At 40.2% G+C, this 22,184-nt stretch overlaps 1 protein-coding gene and 1 pseudogene across 8 annotated transcripts in view; both read left to right on the top strand.

Moving 5' to 3' along the window:
* The window catches only part of LOC123813459, a 50,264-nt pseudogene extending 46,463 nt beyond the window's left edge, over window positions 1–3,801 (top strand).
* The window catches only part of RAD52 (RAD52 homolog, DNA repair protein), a 29,138-nt gene continuing 10,732 nt past the window's right edge, over window positions 3,779–22,184 (top strand). For 2 of the 8 annotated variants that reach the window (XM_045830534.1, XM_045830531.1), the window contains exons 1-7: window positions 11,949–12,094; window positions 16,384–16,488; window positions 17,787–17,888; window positions 18,479–18,572; window positions 18,754–18,821; window positions 20,283–20,401; window positions 21,305–21,380. In XM_045830534.1, coding sequence (XP_045686490.1) covers window positions 12,080–12,094; window positions 16,384–16,488; window positions 17,787–17,888; window positions 18,479–18,572; window positions 18,754–18,821; window positions 20,283–20,401; window positions 21,305–21,380 — 579 coding nt within the window. In that variant the 5' untranslated portion in view covers window positions 11,949–12,079. Of the gene's footprint in view, window positions 3,866–11,948; window positions 12,095–14,012; window positions 14,190–16,383; window positions 16,489–17,786; window positions 17,889–18,303; window positions 18,389–18,478; window positions 18,573–18,753; window positions 18,822–20,282; window positions 20,402–21,304; window positions 21,381–22,184 lie in introns of those variants that run through there. The other 6 variants (XM_045830533.1, XM_045830532.1, XM_045830536.1 and 3 more) reach the window with 6 other exon arrangements.

Below are 22,184 nucleotides of genomic sequence, written 5' to 3'. Positions count from 1 at the left end.
CCTGGTGTGAGCTGTGTACATCCTCCTGTAGTTGTACCTTGATTGCTATTGGCATATCCATGGGAGGGATTTACCCCCAGGCCAATTTACTGTAAGGACTGGCTGCAACCACTGACCAGTGTGGAGGATCAGCTGTGTAGTGGCCTACCCCACAGAGCAGGACTTACTTTAGCAGGGCTTTGACTCCCACTGAGTACACACTTTGAACAGGTTGCTTATGGTGGTGGTTGGGTGGTGTTTTGATGTGGTTTGAGGTATCTTCCAGGTATTTTGGCTCTGGGGCCTCCCAGGAGGTGCAGACCAATGTCAGCCACTACCTGTGTTCTGCCTGGGGCCACCTGGCACTCACTACAAAGCCATCTGCAGATGGCTCTACTTGTCCCGGAGGTACCCAGTTGAGGTCAAGCTTCAAACCAAGGCAGGATGCTGGGTCCACTTAGTGAGAGATATGGGCATGCTAAGGCCAGATGCTGTTTGTTTGAGAGATTTTAGGAAAGTCTGAAGTGTGAGCCAAGACAGGCCATTTGTATGGAAAAGCCACTGGAAACAGCTTGGGTGGGCCTGCAAGTTGGTGGGGCAGGGTCTCTAGAAATCACCAAGACTGGGCAAACGGTATTAGCCAGGTTGATGGAGACTCAGATATGGCACCAGCCTGCCATCTTCATTGGGGGAGGGCTCCGAAAAGGAATAATGGCCTCTACCAATACTTCTGTCAAGCAGAAAACTGCACATCCAGCTCTAGACCTGGTGCCTTTTGAGTTGCTACCCCAGTGCTGGAGCTCAGAGGAGGAGAATCAGATAAGTCTGTCTGTGAGCCCTTTAAGAGGAAACTTGGGACCCCAGAAGTCCTCCAGCTTGGCCATAATCTCCACTGTTTTTTACAGCTAGAAGTTAGGGGGACTTTTCTATCTGGTTGGAACCCTGGGCTGGGACCTCTGAGTCCTCTGCGTGGTGGTGGGGGTGGTGTCTCCACAGCAAAGATATCCTTTCCAATTTAAATCTGCCACATGTGGGTGTGTGACCAGCCCATTCCAGGTCTCCACCCCTCCTTCCAGTCTTGATGTGGCTTCTTTTTTAAATCCCTTTGTTGTAGGACTTACATTCAACTAGGTTTCAGGCATTTCTGAATAATGGTTGTTCTGTAGCTTAGTTTAATTTTGATGTGGTTGTGGGAGGATGTGAGTACCACATTTACTTATGTTGTCATCCTGACTGGAATTCTCTATATTTTTAATATATATTGCCAGATCGCATTCCTGAAAAGTGCATCAGTTTATATTCCTACTAGTAGTATCAGTTTATATTCTTGCTACTATTATTATATTGTAGTGTCTTTAGTATAGACAATGTAGTGTACTGTCTACACTAAATATTATCGGAGAAAATTATATCAATGTGTTATCAGAAAGGGGACCAGTCTGGAGCAGGCCTTCTTAGGGTTGGCTGGTAGTATGTGGGCTCTTGACTTCATGCAGGAAAGATTTTTACAACATGAGTCCAGGTGATTTTGAGAGTACATTTATTGAAGCTGGGGAGAGTGAAGTGAGGAAGGGCCTAGGATAGAAGCAGCAACAGGAGAGAGCCTAGGTGGGGCCTCTTTGGCTCTCTAGAGATGTTAGAAGAAAGAAGTAAGCTGAATCAGGGCTGCTTTAGCTTACTGAGAAGTCAGAAAAAAGAGAGGCTTGGAGACAGGTTCGGGGGGTCAACCCACGACAAGCTGCCGCTGCCTATGGCTGCCCTGGTTGTGAGTCTTATGGGGACCCTTCCAAACTGGAAGATGCATGCCTGTGGGGGAAGAAAAGGGGGGAAGGGAGAGCATTCACTGGGCCCCCTTTGTTTTGAGAGTTTTGAAAGGCTGGGAGTTTAGGGAAGGTATTCATCAGCTTTCCAGGTGTACCCTTTCAGGGCTGTTGTCTTTACTAATAGGCTGATGCCAGGTCGGGGGTGGGGGTGCACAGTTATTAGTCATTTGCAGCTGGTCCTGGTGTCACCCACCTGGTTTTGCTGCATTTTGGGGCCTAGAGCTAAAATATGACTGAGGCCTAGATAATATCTCTAGGGAGGTGACTTTCTGTACTTGGTTGTAAATTGCTTGGCCAGTTTGTTCAGCCATCTCAGTTTTCCCCTTTAACTTGCCAAGGAATTTTCCTAGCTTCTTATTATCATGCTTGAAATGTATGAACATCATACAAGGTCAGCAAGAATATACATCAACTGATAACAATTGGTAACTCTGAGAATAGGTCTGCTTTTCATGTACAAGTGGTCAAAGAAATACTTTAATTTCCTAATTTAAAATAGAAATGGGTAAAATGATATACTTATTTTAACATGTATGCTTTTTACTTTTATTGAAGTTAAACCTTTTTCATATTTATTATATTTCTCCTTTTGTGAAATACCCACTCATTTCATTTGTCTTTTTCTTGAGTTGTTAGGACTCTATATATGAACTCTCTTTCCCATACATGGTAATGATATCCCCCCATCTTCCTGTTTACTTTTAAAGTAAACAAAAGTACTTTTACTTTTTTGTTTATTTTCTACTTTCAGGAGTAAAAGTTTTGTGTACGTACTTACATTTATACATGTTTACAATTTACTTCTTAACTTTTTTACTTAGAAAACTCTTCTTCATTCTGAACTAGGATAGTCATCTGTACTTTCTTTTTGTGTATCTGTACATTTCAGATTTCACCCTTGAATTCAATTGTAATTTATTTTAGTATATATTTTGACAAGGAATCTAACCCAAATAATTAACTTAATGTCCCAACACAACTTTAAAAAGTAAAGATTCCTTTCTTGGTAGACTTGAAATGCCACCTTTATCAAATAAATTATTAATACATTGGATCTAATTCTAGGGTTTCTACTCACCTTCGGATGGTGTTACCGGGAAGATTAGTAGTCATACAGGAAATGACTTGCCCTGAAGTATTACTGCTTAGATAATGAACAGTCTAGTTAAAAGAGGTTTATTTAAACAACTAATTTGAAAACATAAGAGAATTATTTTGATGTTCTTAGTACTTAATTTAGGGGTGTGATGACTAAACTTTTAAATCTTATTTTTGAGCATTGCTAATTGGGTGTGCAAGCATCACCCAATAGCAAGGTACAGTTCGCAGGGATATTCTAAAAAAGTCTTTTTTTAAAATAAAAAATTTACTGATATATGGGGGAGAAGGGTAAAGACACCTTAGTTGTAGTTCCACTCATTTATGTATTCAGTGGCTATTTCTTGTATGTGTCCTGACCAGGGATGATTGCCAACCTTGGCATATTGGGACAAACAATCTAGCCAACTGAGCTACACGGCCAGGGCTGATAACGTTCTCTTAATAAGATTTAAAACCATGGTTTTCGTTTCTTGCCATACCCCTGGAGTGCACGGATAGGTATTGAGAGGTTCCTTCCGCGCCTCACAGCTGCATTCTAACCCAGGAATGGTTTGTGAAATCCTGCAGGAAGGAGGCAGAGTGGGCCCTAAGAGGCTTTAGCGCCGTGCTCACGGAAAGTTCCCCAGCCCAGGGGCACCGGAGATCTGGATGCCACGCAAGTGGGGAGCGTTCGAGGACTGCAGGCCAAGGGGACGACGAGAGCGTAGCCTCGAACCTGGAGGTCAGCACCGGCTCCCAGCTTGCTTTACGGGCTTTCGACAGATTGTTCTGTGGCTGTTCACCTCGGATTTGTTTTACGGCTTTCCCCTGCTCTTTCTGTCCGATCTCTGGACTGGCTTTCGGACCTTCTTCCCAGCGTGCACTTCTTTCCCAGTCTCCTCTGCGCGGCTTAATCTAAACTCCCTTTTGCGTTTAGCCTAGATCGAGCTCCCTGCGTGCCCCGCGCGCCGCTGGAGGCGTAGGTGAGGAAGGAGGGTGGGCCAGTGGGGTGGTTCCGGCTGGGGACTGTGGGTCTGGGGCGCCTCGGGATTCGGAGTAGAGTACCGGAGTGAGGGTGGAGCTCGTCCCACGGATCCCAGCATAGTGACCTGAGTCCAGAGGCCTGTAGTCAAGTCCAGTAGGGGTTCAGGATCGCAGCTTCCTGAGAGTTTGGTTAGGAGGGGCAGAGGTGCAGGAAACTTGCACCAGCACCCGTAGTACAAACCCCAGGCGCTCACCATAAGAAGAGGTCAGCCCGCTGTTAGCTGTGGCGGTCCCTGTGCGGGCGCGATGCCGCTGAAGGCTGCTCGTTGACCCGAGTGAAGGGTGCCGAAGTTTGTGTCAGCTGAAGGGAGCTGGCAGGAGGGGCAGTGGTTTGGGAGGAATTTGACCGTTTGGCCGCGTACTTATCCTTTTAGATCAGTTTTTTAAAAGTTGAGATACAATTAATACACGATTAAATGTATCCTTTTCAAGTGCGTGATCCAGTGGTTTCTAGTATATTCACATGGTTGTACAATCACTATTATGTAATTCCAGAACATTCTTGTCATCCTGAAGAGAAACCGGGACCTCATTAGCAGACACTTCTAATTTCCTCTTACCCCTAGCCCCACGAATCTTTGTCTCTATGAATTTGCCAGTTCTAGATACTTAACATAAGTGGAATAATACAGTATTTGTTCTTTGTGTCTGGTTTATGTGACGTAGCATAATGTTTTCAAGGGTTGTTGCATGTGTCAGTAATTCACTTTTTTATGATTGAATAATACAATAATCAGTTGTAGGGATATACTACATTTTGTTTTTCTATCAGTTTATGGGCATTTGTGGGGTTTTCTTCACTTTTTGACTTCCTAGCCCTTTTAAAGTGTATTCTTTCACAGAACTCCCAGCCTGAGGTGCAAACATTTTAAAGCTAAATTTAACTGTGGGATTGGGTCATTTCAGCGACCTCAGATTCGGAAAGTTTCTTTTTAAAGTCTCAGTTCAGCACTGGTTAGACCAGTAATTGTAGTGGTAACTGCGAGCAGTTCTCTTCAGAGATGCTGCTTTGTAATGTACGCATGGCATGTTATGTGTAAACTGGGTGTGGTTGGAGATGAGTGTGTATGAAAATGCAACTGAGATGGCTGTGGAGAGTGTTTTTATCTTAAAAAAAACAAAACACAACCACACTGGGGCCTGGACTGCTGTGGCTCAGTTGGTTGGAGTGTCCTCCAGTAAACCTCGATTCCCAGTCAAGGCACATGCCTGGGGTGGGGTCTAGTCCCCAGTCCAGGTGTTTGCAAGAGGCAGTCCATCGATGTTTCTGTCTGTCCCTTCCCTTCTCTCTAAAATCAATAGGTAGGCCCTCTAGTGAGGATTTTAAAAAATAAGCCCACAGTCGATCTTTATTAATTTATTTGCTAAGATTTCTTTGAAACCCCAAATTGGTACTCAGGGCACTTTTGTGTATGGGCAGAGTGCTGAATAATTTGAGTGACCCAATGTGCCTGTTCCCAGTTGAGATTAAACCAGGGGATGCTCTGCCTTCTTATTTCAACTCTCATACTGGAAATGAGAGTCCTTGTTGCAGGCATATTTAATGCCAGGGTTTTTTTCTTTCACATTTTGTGCTTTTTGTTGGTGATTTCACTGTATAGAAAGGACTGCAATCATATTCCTGAAATGCTGTCTTTTGTTTATGTGCAAGAAGGCTGTGATGTGTCTTGCAAAGACAAGCTTCTTTTAGATAAGCTTTGTTCAGCAGAGAATTCATTGTTAATGAATCAATAATATATATTAAATAATGTGCCATTAAACAGAAACACACATAAAACAAGGTTATGTATTAACTGGTTGGCGAAATGTTGTGTCTAGAGGCTTGTAGGAACCTAGCCCTGTATTTCTCTTAGGAGCAATCATTGAGTATTTGATAATTCAGCATCCATAGAACATAACTGCTGTGAATAAAGAGAATTGACTGTATAACCAAATTAAATATTCAAGGCAGAAAGCCTAGTGTGAATATTTTTAAATCTCTGTGACTTTTAACATTTTTCCCACTTCAGGTATTCATTTTTAATACCATACTGGCAGATTTGAAGTGGAGAGAAGCTAAAATAAAGCTAAGACGTTCTTTATGCTATGTGCTGGCTAGGGACTATGTTAAATGCTGGAGATTCAGTAGTTAGTATATGTCCTCTATATTCTCGAACGACCAAGTTAGGATTATGTGTGATAGGTGATTTCACATATGTCTAAAATGCTCTGGGAACACTGGATGAATTCTGTTTAGAGTGTAGTTAGGAGATGACATTTTGAGATATAGTTCCTTCTTTTTACTTAAAAAAGATTTTTTTCTACTCTTGTTAACATTTTTTTTTGTATCACGATTATAGCAGCATGTGTATAAATGAAAATAAAAGGGGAAAAACCCTTGATATCCACCCCTGCTATTGATCCTCATCCATCACTGAGTTTTGTCAGTTCTGCCTCCTGTAATATGTATCCAGAGGTCATCCTTTCTCTACATTTTCATGATCTTTGAGCCTTTGTCTCTGTCTGGACTGTTGTAACATAGACTCCTAACTGATCTCCCCCTCAATTATTCACTGTTGACAGAGAGCTTTCTGAGGCATAAATATAATCTTATCATTCTCAGCTTAAAATTTCCATTGTTTTCCATGGTTTACAAACTAAAGTTCCAAGCTTTTGAAGGTGGCTTCTATTACCTTTCATGGTTATGCCCTCTCCCGTACTTAATAAAGAGAAAAGAGGAAAACTTCCTTATGTAATATGCCTCATGCCTTCTTACTTCTTCCTCCTTCCACATGTAATTAGAAACACTTTTAGGTATAAGGAAATGGATAATGATAAAAATGTTTCCCAGTCTTGTTTACCTTCTTAATATTTCTTGAATTCATCTTCAATTTCTTTTTTTTTTTTAAGATTTTATTCATTTATTTTTAGAGAGGGAAAGGAGGGAGATAGAGAAAGAGAGAGAGAAACATCAATGTGCGGTTGCTGGGGGTCATGGTCTGCAACCCAGGCATGTGCCCTGACTGGGAATCGAACCTGCGACACTTTGGTTCGCAGCCCGCGCTCAATCCACTGAGCTACGCCAGCCAGGGCGTCATCTTCAATTTCTTGAATCCATGCTCAAAGCCACTACCCTAATTCAAGTTCTTTTCCCTTACTCCTATAAGTCTTTAGTTTTTTCTCCTACATGTCCTTTTTTGGTTGTATGTTTTTATTTCTTGGGGAAAATACTTATCAGAAGAATTCTTGGGTCACATGGCAGATGAATATTTAATTCCTTACGAAGTGATCAGATTTATTTCCAAAATCATGAAACTATAAGGCTTCTAGAAAATATAGAAGACTATCCTCTTGATGTGGGAGTATGCAAAAGATTTCTTAGCTGAGACTCAGAAAGCAATAACCACTTAAAAGAAAAAGATAAATGGGATTACTTCAAAATTTACAACTTTCACCAAAGATAACTCTAAGAAAATGAATGGGCAGGTGCTGACACCTACCTGACAAAGAGCTGATATCCAGGGTATCATTAGTTTCCAGGCTTGGGAGCAGTATCTGTGACCTGCGCTCACCCTCTGGTCTCTGGCTCCATCTTCAAGTTATTCCCCCTTTTCATGAAGGGTAGCATGTGTTTGCAGCACAGTAGTTTTATCATCCTGTTGCCTGCCAACCATTTGTGCGAGTTCTAATTTCTTCACATCTTTGCCAACTGGGCGTTGTCAGTCTTTATTTTTAGCTATTCTGGTGGCTAGAGAGCAGTATGTCACTATGGTTTTAATTTTAGTTGTTGATTAAAATGACATTGAGCACTTTTTCCTGCACTTGCTGACATTTGTTTATATTCCTTTGTGAAATGCCTGTTTAGCTCTTTTGCCCAATTTTATTATTGAGTTGTAGGAATTCTTTATATATCCTTTGTATGTCCTGGATATTGTCTGTTGTGGTTGCCTAATTACTTTCATAGCATTTTTTAGTAAGAAAAGTTTTATGTTTTGATGAAGTCATTCATATTTGCAGTTTTTAACTATGAAGTTACTGTTTTCTGAGTACTGTTTAAGAAGTCTTGGCTACTATCAGGTTATGAACACATACTTCTTTATTTTCTTCTCAATATTTTCTAGGTTTAGCTTTTATCTTTAGACCTATGATCCATCTCCAGTTTTTGTAAATAGTGTGAAAATATTTTGTGAAAAGTATTAAATTTTTTTCCCACATAGATTGTTGTTCTAGCATTATTTGTTGAAAATTCCACTGTGCCCTGGCCAGGCAGCTCAGTTGGTAGGACTGTCATCCAAAACGGTTGTGAGTTCAGTTCTGGTCAGGGCACACACCTAGGTTGCGGGTTTGGTCCCTGGTTGAGGTGCATGTGGGAGGCAGCCAGTTGATGTTTCTCTCCCTTTCTCTCTCTCTCTCTCTCTCTAAAATCAATAAACATATCCTTGGGTGAGGTTAAAAAAAAAGCCATTGTATTACATTGGTACCGTTATTAACATTCAGATGACTGTATAAATAGCAGTTGATTTCTGGACTCTCTTTTGTTAAAATTTTTTTTTTTTTATTTTGGTGGGGAGGAGAGAGAAACATTCATTTTGTTGTTTTGCTGATTATGCATTCATTAGTTGTTTCTTGTATGTGCTGTGACTGGGGATCCAACCGCAACCTTGGAATAGCAGATGATGGCCGGCCAGAGCTGTGGACTCCCTTTTCTGTTCCACTGATCAGTGCTTATCAGGACCATACTGTTGTATTGGATTGGCCAAAAAGTTCGTTTAGCTTTTTCCACATGATGACTCTAGTAGTGCTTAGTTGTCTTTAACTTCATTCCAGACAATTTTGTTAGATTGTATTGTGACAGCTGTCATATCAGCATTTAAAAAAATTATCAAATTGGTGAATTTTTGTGCAGCCATTTTAATATTGAAGATGGAAGAATATATGTAACATTTTTGGTGTATCATGCTTTATTACTTCAAGAAAGGTAAAAACAGCTGAAATGCAAAAAAAGATTTGTGCAGTGTATGGAGAAGGTGCTGTGTTTGATTTTTAATGTGCCATTTTTCTTTGAATGTGTCAAAGTGTTTTGTGAAGATTCTTGATATTACAGACGTTTTGGCTAAGGAATTCTTTGCTGTGGGGCTGTCTTATGCATTGGAAGGTGTTTAGCAGCACCCTGGCCTCTACCCACTAGAAGCCAATAGTGGGAGATGCCAACATACTCAAAATATCCAAATCAATGAAGTTATTGGTGAAAATGAAAACTGCTGTATCTTTTGTTTTATGGAGAAAACTAAAAAGACTTTTTGGCCTACCCAATAATTACTGTGGTGTTATCGTAAGTCTTGAAATCACTTAGTGTAGGTTAACAACTTTGTTGTTGTTGTTGAAGTTTGATTTGGATAATTTAGATCCCTTGCATTTTTCATATAAGTATCAGAATCGTCTTATCAGTTCCTCCAAAAAATACCAATAGGCTTATGATTGGGATAGCATGGAATCTTTAGATTAATTTGGGAAATTAACATCTCAACAGTATTGAGTCTTCAAATATATGAACACGGTACGTCTCCCTTTTTATTTAGGTCTTATTTCTGGTGGTACTGTTTTGTTTCCAGTGCAGCAGTCTTACATATCTTTCGCCAAATTTACTCCTAAGTGTTCTTTTAAAACTCTGTTGTCAATAGAGCCATCATTTGTATTGTTACTCTGTACATAATGCGCCATTTTTCTCCTACTGCTTTCTAGATATTCTCTTTATTTTTGGTTTTTAGCTGTTCGCCTATGATGTGTTTAGGTGTGATTTTCTTTGCATTTATCCTGCTTTGAGGTTTGCTGAACTTTATGTATACATTTATGCCTGTCTCCCAACTTGGGAAATTCCAAGCCATTATTTTTTTTAAAATATTTTTTCCCATTCTCTTTAATCTCTTCTTTTGGGACCTCAGTTATGTGTGTATTAACCATTCTGATTTTATCCTACAGAACCCTGAAGCTGTTTCATTGTTTTCAGTCTTCAAGTTCACTGACTCTTTTTATCTCTAACATTTTTGCTGTCAACAGGATGGAAAATTGGGATGATTTATGAGATTCCCGGTTCAAGAGCAGTCCCTGTTGCTTTGCACGTGTAGTGGGTCAGAAGGCTTTTGAGGGGGAGATGGTGGCATCTCCTTTTACTTTTGAATTTTCTCTTGTATTACACAGGATTCTGTATTTCTCCTTCTTTTCCATTCACAGAACAGTTTCAAAGGGATTCACACCTTTCTTTAAACCCATTCGCTACAGGAACATTGACTTTCCAAGACTGCGTCATTGAGTTCTGGACTATTCCAGGCTACCAGGGCACTTTGTCAGTATCTTCATATTTCGGGTGGGATTTCTTTCTCCAGCAGTGGTTTTGATTCCACTTAGGCTCTCCATCATCCCCTTCTCTCTTCTAAGCAGTTCCCTTCCCACCTGGGGCCCACCTTGCTCTCTGTAATGTAAAGACTTGGGATGAGAGTTTGAGAAATATCTCCACCAGAAATTGATGGTTACTTTTTCTACTTCCAGGCTAGTTGAAGCTTGTAGTGTTTACAGTCTTCTAATTATGTTAGAAGATACAGGATATTTGTGATTTTAGTAGTTTTCTTGTTGGTCTGTATAGTTTTTGGAGGATATATTGGGATATTTGGATTTATGTAGCTGCTACAACCTTGACATTCAGGAAGACTTTCCTAACATTTTATTTTGAAAAATTTGAAGATGTCAGGAAAGTTACACAGTGAATAATTGCATATTTTCACCTAGATTCATAAGTTTGTTATTTTGCTTTATCTTTTTCTCTTCTTCTCTTAGCCTGTGTGTGCACACACACACATTTTTTTTAGTTGAATGATATGAAAGTTGCAGAAAACACACCAACTTATTCTAATATTTTATGTATCTCCTACATAATTATGGTATAATTATCACAACTCAGTAAGTTTAACAGTGATAAAAGATCAGCATGTAATATGTACTCTATCATCGACTGCCCCATTGTCCCAATAGTGTCCTTTATAGTTTTTTTCTGGTGTAAAATCAAGGGTCACACAGTGTGTTTTAGTTGTCATGTTTCTTTAGTCTCCTTTAAGCCAGAAGACTTTACTAGACTTTCTGTTTTACTTTGTTTTGTTTTTGAGACGTGGGCATTTTTGAAGAGTCCAGGCCTTGTAGATTTGATTTTGGCTGATTATTTTCTCATGACCAGAGTCATGATTAGCTCAGAATACTACCTAGTGATGTTGTCACCTTCTCAGTGCATCCTTCAGAAAGCACATGGTTTGACTATTATTGGTGACACTATGTTTAATTACTTGATCAAGGTGGTCATCTGCTAGGTTTCTCTTGTAAAATATCTTTTGCCACTCACCCCTCCACTTCCCACATTTCTTCTTCAAGTACAAGTAGTTTATTTGGGAGATAAGCCCAGGACATAGTGGTAGAGGGGAGGAGAAGCAAGATGGGAAAGAAAAGTTATTCAACAAAGTTATGTTGTCAAGCCAGTTACCACTGGTGGGCAACCAAACTTAATTTCATTGGGGAATTCTGGAGCCAGTGTAGAACTCATGTTCCATGTTATCTCACAGAAACAGTAAGAAATATGGGCTCTTTACACACCAACTCCTGTCAGTCATTGTTTGAGGCTACTCCCATGGACATCAATTCTCTGCAGCTTCCAGTGTACCATTAAGTGGGCCCTGAATGTCAAAGGATGCCATTAGGTAAAGAGATGTAGATGCTGGCACTTGGAAGTTAAGCCAGGGTGCCCTACTGTGGTAGGAACTAAAAGGATAATAGGCAGAGCATTCATAGTGTGTGCTCTACCTAGGCTCCCCAGTACCTAGAGCTTAAGGCAAAAACATATGCCATTAGGATTTCAGGAAGTGCAATTCCAGGAACCAGAAGTGAGGGAAAGGGAACTGAGAGATGGAAGATTAAATCAGTTCCAGGGTACATTTCCAAGCTGGCCACGCCATAGTAACAAGTATACAGCTGATTGCTTGACTTCCAAACGCTATCTCCTAGGAGGATGTGTAAAGCACTGCATTCCAGGACTATCTACCCAAAGGAAGAAGATTTGCCCCTTAGCTTCTGTATCTCATTGGTAAAAGCTTTACTCCGTGGTACCTTCACTCCCCAGAACTCTCAGATCGTGCATGTGTGGGCATCAGGTGAGTCCCACAGGAAGGTGAGAGGCATCTGATGTGAGCAAGACGTAAGGGACCCTTGGGCTGTACCTCTGTGTAGTTGGTTAGAACCCATGCATATTTGGTCTGCTTAACCACCCGGGATGAAAAAAAGTAATCAGGGACCTCAGACAGGCTACGCTGAGAAGACTTGTGATGCTGCTGCATAAAATGTGCCTGATACATTTGGATTCTACTTTTGTTTAAAAATACACACTTACATACACATAAAACACACAAACACAATTACTTATAAAAAACAACAGCAGCCATATCTTGCTGGTGGGGATCCAGCCAAATTTTACTTCCACCCATATTTTTTGATATATGATTAAGCCTTTCTATAAAAATATATTTTAATTTTATAATAGGAAAATAGTTCTGAACAGTTTAGAAAGGAAGGCAGAGCAGTAAGCATTTTTTCACAGAAACTGGGAAAAAGTGATTCCACGTTTTCCATATGGTTTATTTTATGGGCAGAGATTAGGGTTGTCCTTTTCTTCAACAAAAGGTTGAATCTTTTATGATATTGTTCGGAAAAGTAGCAACAAATTGCTTTTTAAATATAAGAAGTGTTGCCCTGGCTGGTGTGACTCAGTGGTTGAGTGCCAGCCTGCAAATCAAAGGGCCACTGATTCAATTCCCAGTGTAGGGCACATGCCTAGGTTGCAGGCCAGGTCCCCAGTAGGGGGCGCACGAAAGGCAACCATAAGTTGATGTTTCCCTCCCTCTCTTTCTCCTTTCCTTGCCCTCTGCAAAAAGTAAATAAAATCCCTGGCTGCTGTAGCTCAGTGGATTGAGCGCGGGCTGCAAACCAGGCATTGCAGGTTCGATTCCCAGTCAGGGCACATGCGTGGGTTGCAGGTCACGGCCCCCAATGTGCAGTTGCACATTGATGTTTCCCTCTCTCTCTCTCTCTCTCTCTCTCTCTCTCTCTCCCTTCCCTCTCTAGAAAATAAATAAATAAAATCTTTAAAAAAAAAGTAAATAAAATCTTAAAAAATAAATGTAAGAAGTGTAACTCTTGCTTTATAAAATTAGTTTCTAAAGAATTAGAATAAAGAAGAATAAAAAAATTCTAGGCAATTCAGAAAAAAATAAAAAACATCCTTTGTCTTTATATCCTGCACTATGTATTGGGTTGGCCAAAAATTTGTTTTTTTCCATAACATGGCTGTAGTAGTACAGTTATCTTTAACTTCATTCAAAACAATTTCATTGGATTGTATTGTGACAGCTGTCATATCAGTGTGCATTTAAAAGAAGTTATCAAAATTGGTGAATTTTTGTGTAGCCATTTTGAAGAGGAAAGAATGTACACAAATTTTCAGCATATTATGCTTTATTATTTTAAGAAAGGTAAAAATACAACTGAAATGCAAAAAAAGATTGTGCAGTGTATGGAGAAGGTGCTGCGACTGATTGAATGTGTTAAAAATGGTTTGTGAAGTTTCGTGCTGGAGATTTCTCTCTGGACAATACTCCCCCGCCCCCCCTTGAACCAGTTGAAGTTGATAGTGACCAGATTGAGATGTTAATGTGTTAATTGGGAACAATCAACATCACAGCATGTGAGAGGTAGCTGACATACAAAAAATATCCAAATCAATAAAGTTATTGGTGAAAATGAAAAATGTGTCTTTTATTTTATGGAAAAAACTCTGTGGACTTTTTGGCCAACCCAATATTTCATTCATTCCCTCATTTATTAATTTAATCACTAACCAGGCACTTAGGTCTCTGACCCCCTACTATAGTTAAGGTACTGTGCTAGTCACTGGGGGTGCCAATATAAATCAGGAGGAATCCCCCACCTTCTAGGGGCCAATGTCAGAGTGGGAGAAAATGGATGTGACAGAGACAGTACTCACCAAATATTCAAATGCTTTCTTGCATTTCCCAGCCTCTATTGCAATTACGTTGGGGCCATGTGACAAGTTCTGTCTACTTCTGACCTAAGGCAGATGTGACCTGACGTGACTCCAGCTCTCTTTACCCCTGCTGCGATGACTTTGGAGGTCACATGTACTACATGACACAGCTGTGAGAGGGACAAGGCCACCAGATTGCCTTAGATAATGTATGGAGTGAGATACAAACCTTCATTGTGTTAATCAATTCCTTCCTTTTTTGACAGAGTAAAATATACACGATGTAAAATTTGTTTAACCGTTTTAAAGTATGTAATTCAGTGGCATTAAGTCCATTCACAATGTATATACCCTTCTGTTTGACAGGTGCTCATTTGAGACTTTGTGAATATGCTGTTCCCCCACAACTGTGAGCATCCAATGACGAGTCTTGGATGCTGCTATTACCACAACATTTATTTAATATGATAAATTTACGCAGTTGATCTTAATATTCCCTTTTACTAATGAGGAAACTTGGGCACAGAGAGGTTAAGTAATTACCCAATTTAAGTAACTTACCCAATGGAGCTGGGGATTGAGCCACATCTGACTTAACGATCAGTGCATGCTTTACAGCCGGAGTTGGCACACTGTGGCCTGTGGGTCAAGTCTGTCACCTCTTTCTGTAATGAAATCGTATGGAGACACAACTGTGCCCCTTCATTTGCATATTGTTCATGGCTGCTTTCATGCTAAACTCCCAAAGTTGAGTGGCTGTGGCAGAGACCAAATAGCCTGCAATACCTGAAATATTTATTATTTGGCCTTTTATAGAAAAAAGCTTGTTGACTCCTGCTTTATGGAGTAGGTATTTACATTTTTATATTTGTTTTTATTAAAATAATACATGCACATGTTTGAAAATCAAATAGTGCTACAGCTTTCTTTTGTAAAAGGAGGTTCCTGCTGCCCTCTCTCCCCATTGCCACTCCTCAGACAAAGGCGTGCTGCCTTCTTTAACTGTTCTGGCCTTTACAGTTAGTTACACTCCAAATAGTATCCTTATTCCATTATTTCTCGATGTATCAATTTTAGATCCTAATTATCAACTGACCTAGTTTAGGCCACTATCCAACTTTTCAGTGCTATATTATAAATAAATTTATCATTCTTAGCTGAAATGTAATGTTTTATGATCATTTAGTTTTCTGCATTTTGCTTAGAATGTACATAAGAAAGTTAACGTGAATTTAGCAATAACTAACATTTTAGGACTTCATGTGTGCCAGGCACTATTCTAATGCAGTTTCACGTAGTAAATAAAGATTAAATCAATGTTTACTATACTGTTATTATCTCTATTTGCTACATGAGAAAACATCATTTAGAGAGACTACATGATTTTTTCCCTTGGTCAAGCGCCTAGTGGGTGATAGAGCTGGAAACGGACATTCAGAACTTGAGCTCTTAAACATTGCATTATAATGCTGTGTGGAGAAGGATAACTTTTTGACATTCATAGATTTGTAGTTCTATTAGCAAATCTGAAGATTTATAACATCTAAGTTTGCTGAGGCGCCAACTTTGAACCTGAATTGAGACAGGTGTAGTTGTAGTCAGGTAAGTGGGCCAGCCAGCTGCAGGTGCTTTTTCTGAGGGCAGTTCTGGTTTTTACTGGACCATACGTTTGCACTGCCTCAGTCTAATGCACTGGCTTTCAGACTTGAGCTCACCTCAAAATCACCTGGTAGGCTTGGCAAAGCACCAATTCCTGGGCCTCACATCTACCTTCTGATTCTGTAGATCTACTGTGGGGCCTGAGGTCTCACATTTCTAACAAGTTCCAGGTGAAGCTGAAGCTGCAGGGGACCAAACTGGGCTAATTCCTGAGTGTAAGGGGTCTTCTGTGTTACTTTCTCATGCTCTTTAATTGTTTTACTTCTGTTAGTTCTCTCCCATCAGCTAGCTTGTGAGCTCCTGGCACACAGTTCAGTTAAGTGTGGCTTACATTTTTTTGTTGACCCCACAGAGGCCTGTGTCATGTTGCACATGTAGTAGGTAGTAATAAGTTGATTATTTGTTCTCCTTTATGGTGTTTTTGTAATTTTGACTTTTTCATTTATAAACACTATAATTGTAATGTATATTTATCATGCATTCTCATTATAAAAAATTTGACTTTTAAGAGCACTACCACCCTAGCAAAAAACTTAGCAGAAAAGTAGCAGCAGCCCCTAGAGGGCTTTCAGGGGTGTGAGATTGTAGGCAAGCACTGAGGAACTCAGTCCTCGATTGGTGCAGTGTGTCAAAGTATGTAAAGTAACTTGTAGGGTATTGCATGTAGATGCTTTCTCTGATTTGTAGTAGGGGATCTTGCCTTCAGCATTCTTTGAGATTTTTTTTAATCTTCTGTTTATATAGAAGTCAACCAGAATCAACATGTCTGGGACTGAGGAAGGAATTCTTGGAGGCCGTGACAGCTTTCCTTCTTCTGCCGGTAGCAACTCTGTGTTATGCTTTGGACAGGTAACTGAGTATTTCACACCTGTGAAGAATGAGGTTAAATGAAAAAGCTATGAGGAAGCAGTTAGTAGACCACTGTCATGTACATATGCGTAAGCTATTTATTGTTATTAGTTTTTCCTTTACATGTATTATTGTATTTTTTGGACTATAAGATGCACCCCCCCCCCAAAAATTTGCGAGGAATAATGGTTGTTAATGCTGCTGTTGACTTCTATTTACATTTACATTGGTGAAATATTATGTTATTTATGTTATTAAATATTTTACCACATTTTTTGCTTCAAATTTTTTTCCCTATTTTCCTCCTTTAAAACCTAGGTGCGTCTTATGGTCCAAAAATATGGTATTTTGGAGCCTTTGATGAACTCTCAGGACATTTTGGAACTTTAGCATCAACAGACTAATAGATTACATTTAGCTTTAAATTTTCTTTAGTTTTTGGATAGATTAAATATTCATATAACATTAAAAATGAAACAAAGACATGAACAGTTTTACTGTTTCCCTATCACGCTGGCCCACCTTTCACCCAGTTCTCTGTCAGAGGCATCCAGAGTTTCCGGTGGCATTTTATGTAACCATATCCATGCATATAAAAGACATTCTTGCTTTGTCCAGTCATATTCTTTACCAGAGATCTGTTTGTGAGTACTTGTTTTATCTAAATGGGGAAAAGGGGAAAACCACCCAGGGGACAGAAACCCAAACGTGTTTTAGTGTATGTATCAGTGTGGGATGGCAGGTTGTTCAATAGGAGAAGAGGCAGGCGCACAGCTTTGGAGAAGACAGTGGAAGGAAGACTCCCTGTCAGTTTTCTCTCTTCCATTCCTTCACCTGCATAAATGTCATATGCAGACTTGAAAGTGGGGATTTTTGGTTTCCCAATTCTGGCTTGAGAAAGTTTTGTAGGGATAGTAGTGACATCTGAGGCAGTGGTTCTCAAAATGTGGTTCAGTGACCCCTGGGGATCTATGAGATCTTTTCAAAGTCCAAGAGGTTAAAATTATTTTCATAATAATACTAAAATACTGCTTGCTTGTTTTCACTCTGATTCTCTCACGAGTGAATGGTGGAGTTTTCCAGAGACTGCATAGCATGTAGGGTATTGTCCTGGTGGCTGATGGAATGTGTGTTGGTTTGAATTCCTCATGTTGGTAGGTAGAGCCCACATAAACAACAGTTCTTAGGGTCTGTGATTCTTTTTAAGTGTGTAAGAGGGTGTGGAGTCTGAAAAGTTGGAGACTTGCTGACATAAAGAATATTGGAAATGTCAATTGCATTTTCTTTCTGTACTGTAGTACCAATACACAGCAGAAGAGTACCAGGCCATCCAGAATGCTCTGAGGCAGAGGCTCGGCCCAGAATATATAAGTAGCCGCATGGCTGGAGGAGGCCAAAAGGTACAAGAGTTTATACAGCTAAACAGTGGGTGCCCATGTGGCTGACTTCTCAGATGATCTCACCGACTCCCTGTCTGGGTCCTTGTGGATTCAGAAGGCCTCTTGTTCACTGTTACCCAATGTTTCCTAGTGTCTTTGGGAGGGGAGGGCTTCTGGCCTTTATTGTCATCTCAAGTGACCCAAGGATTGTCTTGAGACTTACATGCCTGCCATCATAGGATTTTTACAAAATCTTTTAAACATATGTCTCTTGCCATTTGTTTCTAATTTTAAGTATTGCGTATGTTTTTGGCCCTCTGTAATACACATTAACCTGAGATGTGTACGTTTTTGGAAATTGAGTTTTGGAAACTGTTAGGCAAATGGGTGTCTTTACCCTTGATTCTAACCCCTCCAGGCAGAACATTCATTCTAACTGGCTCCTTCAGGAAGGGTCTCTGAAATAAGTTCACTGAGAATCTTTTCTGGAATATTTAAAGGTGGTTTTGCCAAAAAAGCTGGTAAGGAGTGAATTAAGTACATTTTGATATACATGTAAGTATGGCAAGAAATTTTAACAAGCTATTTTTTTCTTTAATTTTTTTTTTCAGGTGTGTTACATTGAGGGTCACCGGGTAATTAATCTGGCCAATGAGATGTTTGGGTACAATGGCTGGGCCCACTCCATCACACAGCAGAATGTCGGTGAGTATGCTTCCTGGCATTGGTGACTTCTTCATCTCCCTTACTTGGCATTGTCTAATTTCTGATAAGAGTACTTTGTGGGTGAGGTGTCGGGTAGGTGTATCTGGTTTCCAGTAGGAAGAGTATGGGTGAAGCACAGGGATCAGTATCTTTTCCTACTGGTTTTCTTTCCCACTCCTAGATTTTGTTGATCTTAACAACGGCAAGTTCTACGTGGGAGTCTGTGCGTTTGTGAGAGTCCAGTTGAAGGTGAGGGTGATGGAATAGACTTGCTGCCTCCAAGAGTCAGCAGGGTGGTGAGAACGAGTGAGCAGGTAGGGGAGTCTGTGGGCTGCGGTACACCCAGCTGGAGAACGGGCCCCAGGGCTGGGTCTCAGCCAGTCTTCTTAGGATGCTAGGAGTCGAACATTCTTTCCCATGTGGCCCCTAAAAGGATTTTAAAAAACTCTGTTCTCTGTACATTTCTAACTTGACACTTAAAAGTTTTTACCATAAATCTAAATAGTTGCAAGAGTATAATTTTAGGTCTATTGTGAAATCTGACATTCTGAAATAAATGTTATATCTTTTTATAATGTACCAAATGATTCTAAATATCATAGAGGATTAAACACTGTCATCCATTTAAAAAATATATAAGCAAACTATTCTTTCATTACAAGAAATTTGACATTGTTTCTTCTTGAACTCATAGTTCCATTCTATTTCTCCACTAGCTCTTATCTTAATATAATATATACTTGTCACTGAAGTCTTTTTTATTAATAACTTGATCATACTTCTCTGCCTCTGTGTGTGTGTGTAAAAATTAATTTTTTTCAGTAAATTTCCAGGGACCTGAAGACTCTAAATAATAAAAAATTTCCTCTGGATTGACTTAATGTTACAGGTATTATTAGCACATAATTGACCACTCAGTTGTGTTAATGTGAAAGAGAAACAGAACTTCATCAAAATTTTTATACTTAATAAAAATAAAATTTTATGGAAAATGCATTTCTTAATGACATGGATGATGCTGTGTTTTTTTTCTTTTTGTTTAGTTTATATATCCATAGTTTAATATTATTCCTAGACAGAACATTCAGCATTAATTCTATTCTGACTTTATTTTTATGAACAGTGCTGAAAAACTTTATTCACATAAACTGGGAACAGAAAGAGTTTTATTACAGTGTCATTCATTTCTTTGAACGCTTTCTGAGTTATATTCCAAAATTGTAGAGTGCAATCACCAGGAATTATATTCAGCTCTCTAGGTGCAAACCACTTGATCAGCTCCACCTTCACTGTTGGCAAAAGTCAAAAACTGGGTACCACGTGACTTGGAAAAGGATTTTCTGCCCGATCATTACAGTCTGTTATATAGAGTACTTAAAATTTCCCTTTAACTTGGTGTCCCAGGGTTTGTATACCTTTCGGTAGTGCATCTGAGTGAGATGTGGGGTAGGTTGGATATGTGTGTTTTTTAAGTGAAAGAGGAAGTGGGAGAGGGGAATTGTCTTGACCACAGCTGCATTTCCAAGCAGATCAGGTCTAGGGAATAGTACTGGAGATTGATTTTCTTACTCTGTGCCTACGTGCCCTTTAGCAGGGCCCTGGGTCACGTGTGCCCAGTCTGAGCACCACCCTTAGAGGAAAAGAAGAGCTACAGAGCCAAAGTCACAGCTGCAGCTTTTCATGTTAGACTTTGAACTTTTCTACTTCCAGGATGGTTCATATCATGAAGATGTGGGCTATGGTGTGAGTGAGGGCCTCAAGTCAAAAGCCTTGTCTTTGGAGAAGGCCAGGAAGGAGGCAGTGACAGATGGGCTGAAGCGGGCACTGAGGTATGCTCAAGGGGTCGGAGTCTACTCTGCTGCATTTCAGTGCTGGTTTTAAAGCAGTTTTGGTTCCTTTGAAAAGGTAATATATTCACATTGTTCAAAAATCAAAATACTTAAGTCTGCCCTGCTTTCCTACTTATTCTCTTGTATTTTCCCCATGCTACTTCATGCTTTGGTGTCCTCTTTTGGGCATAAGTGGTAGAATACTATGTTCTCTGTTCTGTACTTGACTTTGCACTCGCTTCTCTTCTACTTAGTAATGTATTTGGAGACTTCCCACATGGGTACACAGATAGCTCCTTCATTCTCTTCAACACACCTAAACACCTCCTCATTTTGCGTATGTCACTTAGTTAACTTAGTTACATAGAGCAGGGTTATTAACCTCTTTGGGTCATAGATACCTTTGAGATTTGAGGTGAATCGGGTCACCAGAAAAATACATGTGTAAACGTGCCACCAAAAATTTGCAGCACCATGGCATGTAAAGGAGTATGTGTATACCAAGTAAAGAACTTTGGTCTTGGAGGACCGTGCCCCTAATTTTGTGTGGCTCACTATTATTGGAGAATTGTAGCAGTCCTCTGGGAAAAAAATCTCTGCTCTGGAATTTGTGCTCCACATCAGGATGTATAATGGGGTTTTGTGAATGTTTTTTTAGTCTTCATACTCATTGCCTCTCGTTCAGGATAGTGATTTGTGACTGTTATGCCCACCACTGTGTTCTGACAACCTAATCCTGTGCAGGAACGTGGCAGGTGCTCAGTAACCAGTGTTGAAGGCATATGAGGGCCCATTTTTCCGCCGCCATTGGGAAGCAGTGTGCACAGAGTTGTAGCTCTGTTCTCTGATACTCACATATAACAATCCTCATCCCTGTTTCTTTTTTTTATTTCTAACCCTTAGAAGCTTTGGCAATGCACTTGGAAATTGTATTCTGGACAAAGACTATCTGAGGTCACTAAATAAGCTTCCACGCCAGGTATGTTAGAAATGAATGAAAGGAATGTATCTGTAATAAAGATCTAATTCCCTTGTGTCATGGGCTGAGTATTTGGAATTGAAGAGGGGAGTGAAGACTCAGCTGCTTAAAGGGTCTGCAGTATGTAGTTCAGACTTCTTTAATTATCAGAGCTTGCAGGAACTCATCACCTTATTTCACAGCTGAAAAAAACAAGCCTGGAGAACTTGTGTTACTTCTCTCTCATACAGAGAGAGCCGTGTCTGGGAATGGGCTGTGAACCCTTGAGGGAGCACGTAGCCCTCAGCAGCGCCACTGTCATTTCTTAGAAACACTCAGAACCTCGATCCCCTGTTCATCCTTCTTGCTTTCCCTTAATTCTGGTGTCTTTCAGGTTTAGACCTCCCTTGTTTCTGTCAGTGCCTGTCCCATGATCTGAGCCTTTGCCCTTGGAGAATGGGGTCCGGAGTGTTCTGGTTGCCTGGCACAGGGTGGCTGTTCCCCCTGATGTTCTCAGGGGTCCCTGCAGGGCTGCCGCCAGGGCAGCATTCCCCCTCTTGTACTTAAGGGTTCTTCTCGTGGGGCCCCTAATAGAGGTGTGTGTCATTTGGCATCTGTCAAAACTCCATTTATTTCCTTTTTTAAATCTTTTTTGTTTTAAAAGATTTTATTATTGTTTTTTTTTAGAGAGAGGAGAAGGGAGGGAGAAAGAGAGGGAGAAAAACACTGATGTGAGAGAAACATTGATTGGTTGTCTCTCATATGCATCCCAGCTGGGGACTGAACCCATAACCCAGGCCTGCATTTTGACCAGGAATCGAACCA

The sequence above is a fragment of the Phyllostomus hastatus genome, unplaced genomic scaffold (genome assembly GCF_019186645.2).
Source record: "Phyllostomus hastatus isolate PE091 unplaced genomic scaffold, TTU_PhHast_1.1 phas_contig_152, whole genome shotgun sequence".
NCBI classification, from domain to species: Eukaryota; Metazoa; Chordata; class Mammalia; order Chiroptera; family Phyllostomidae; genus Phyllostomus; species Phyllostomus hastatus.
The sequence above is the reverse complement of the archived record's forward strand: the minus strand, read 5'-3'. Positions and strand labels throughout refer to the sequence as shown.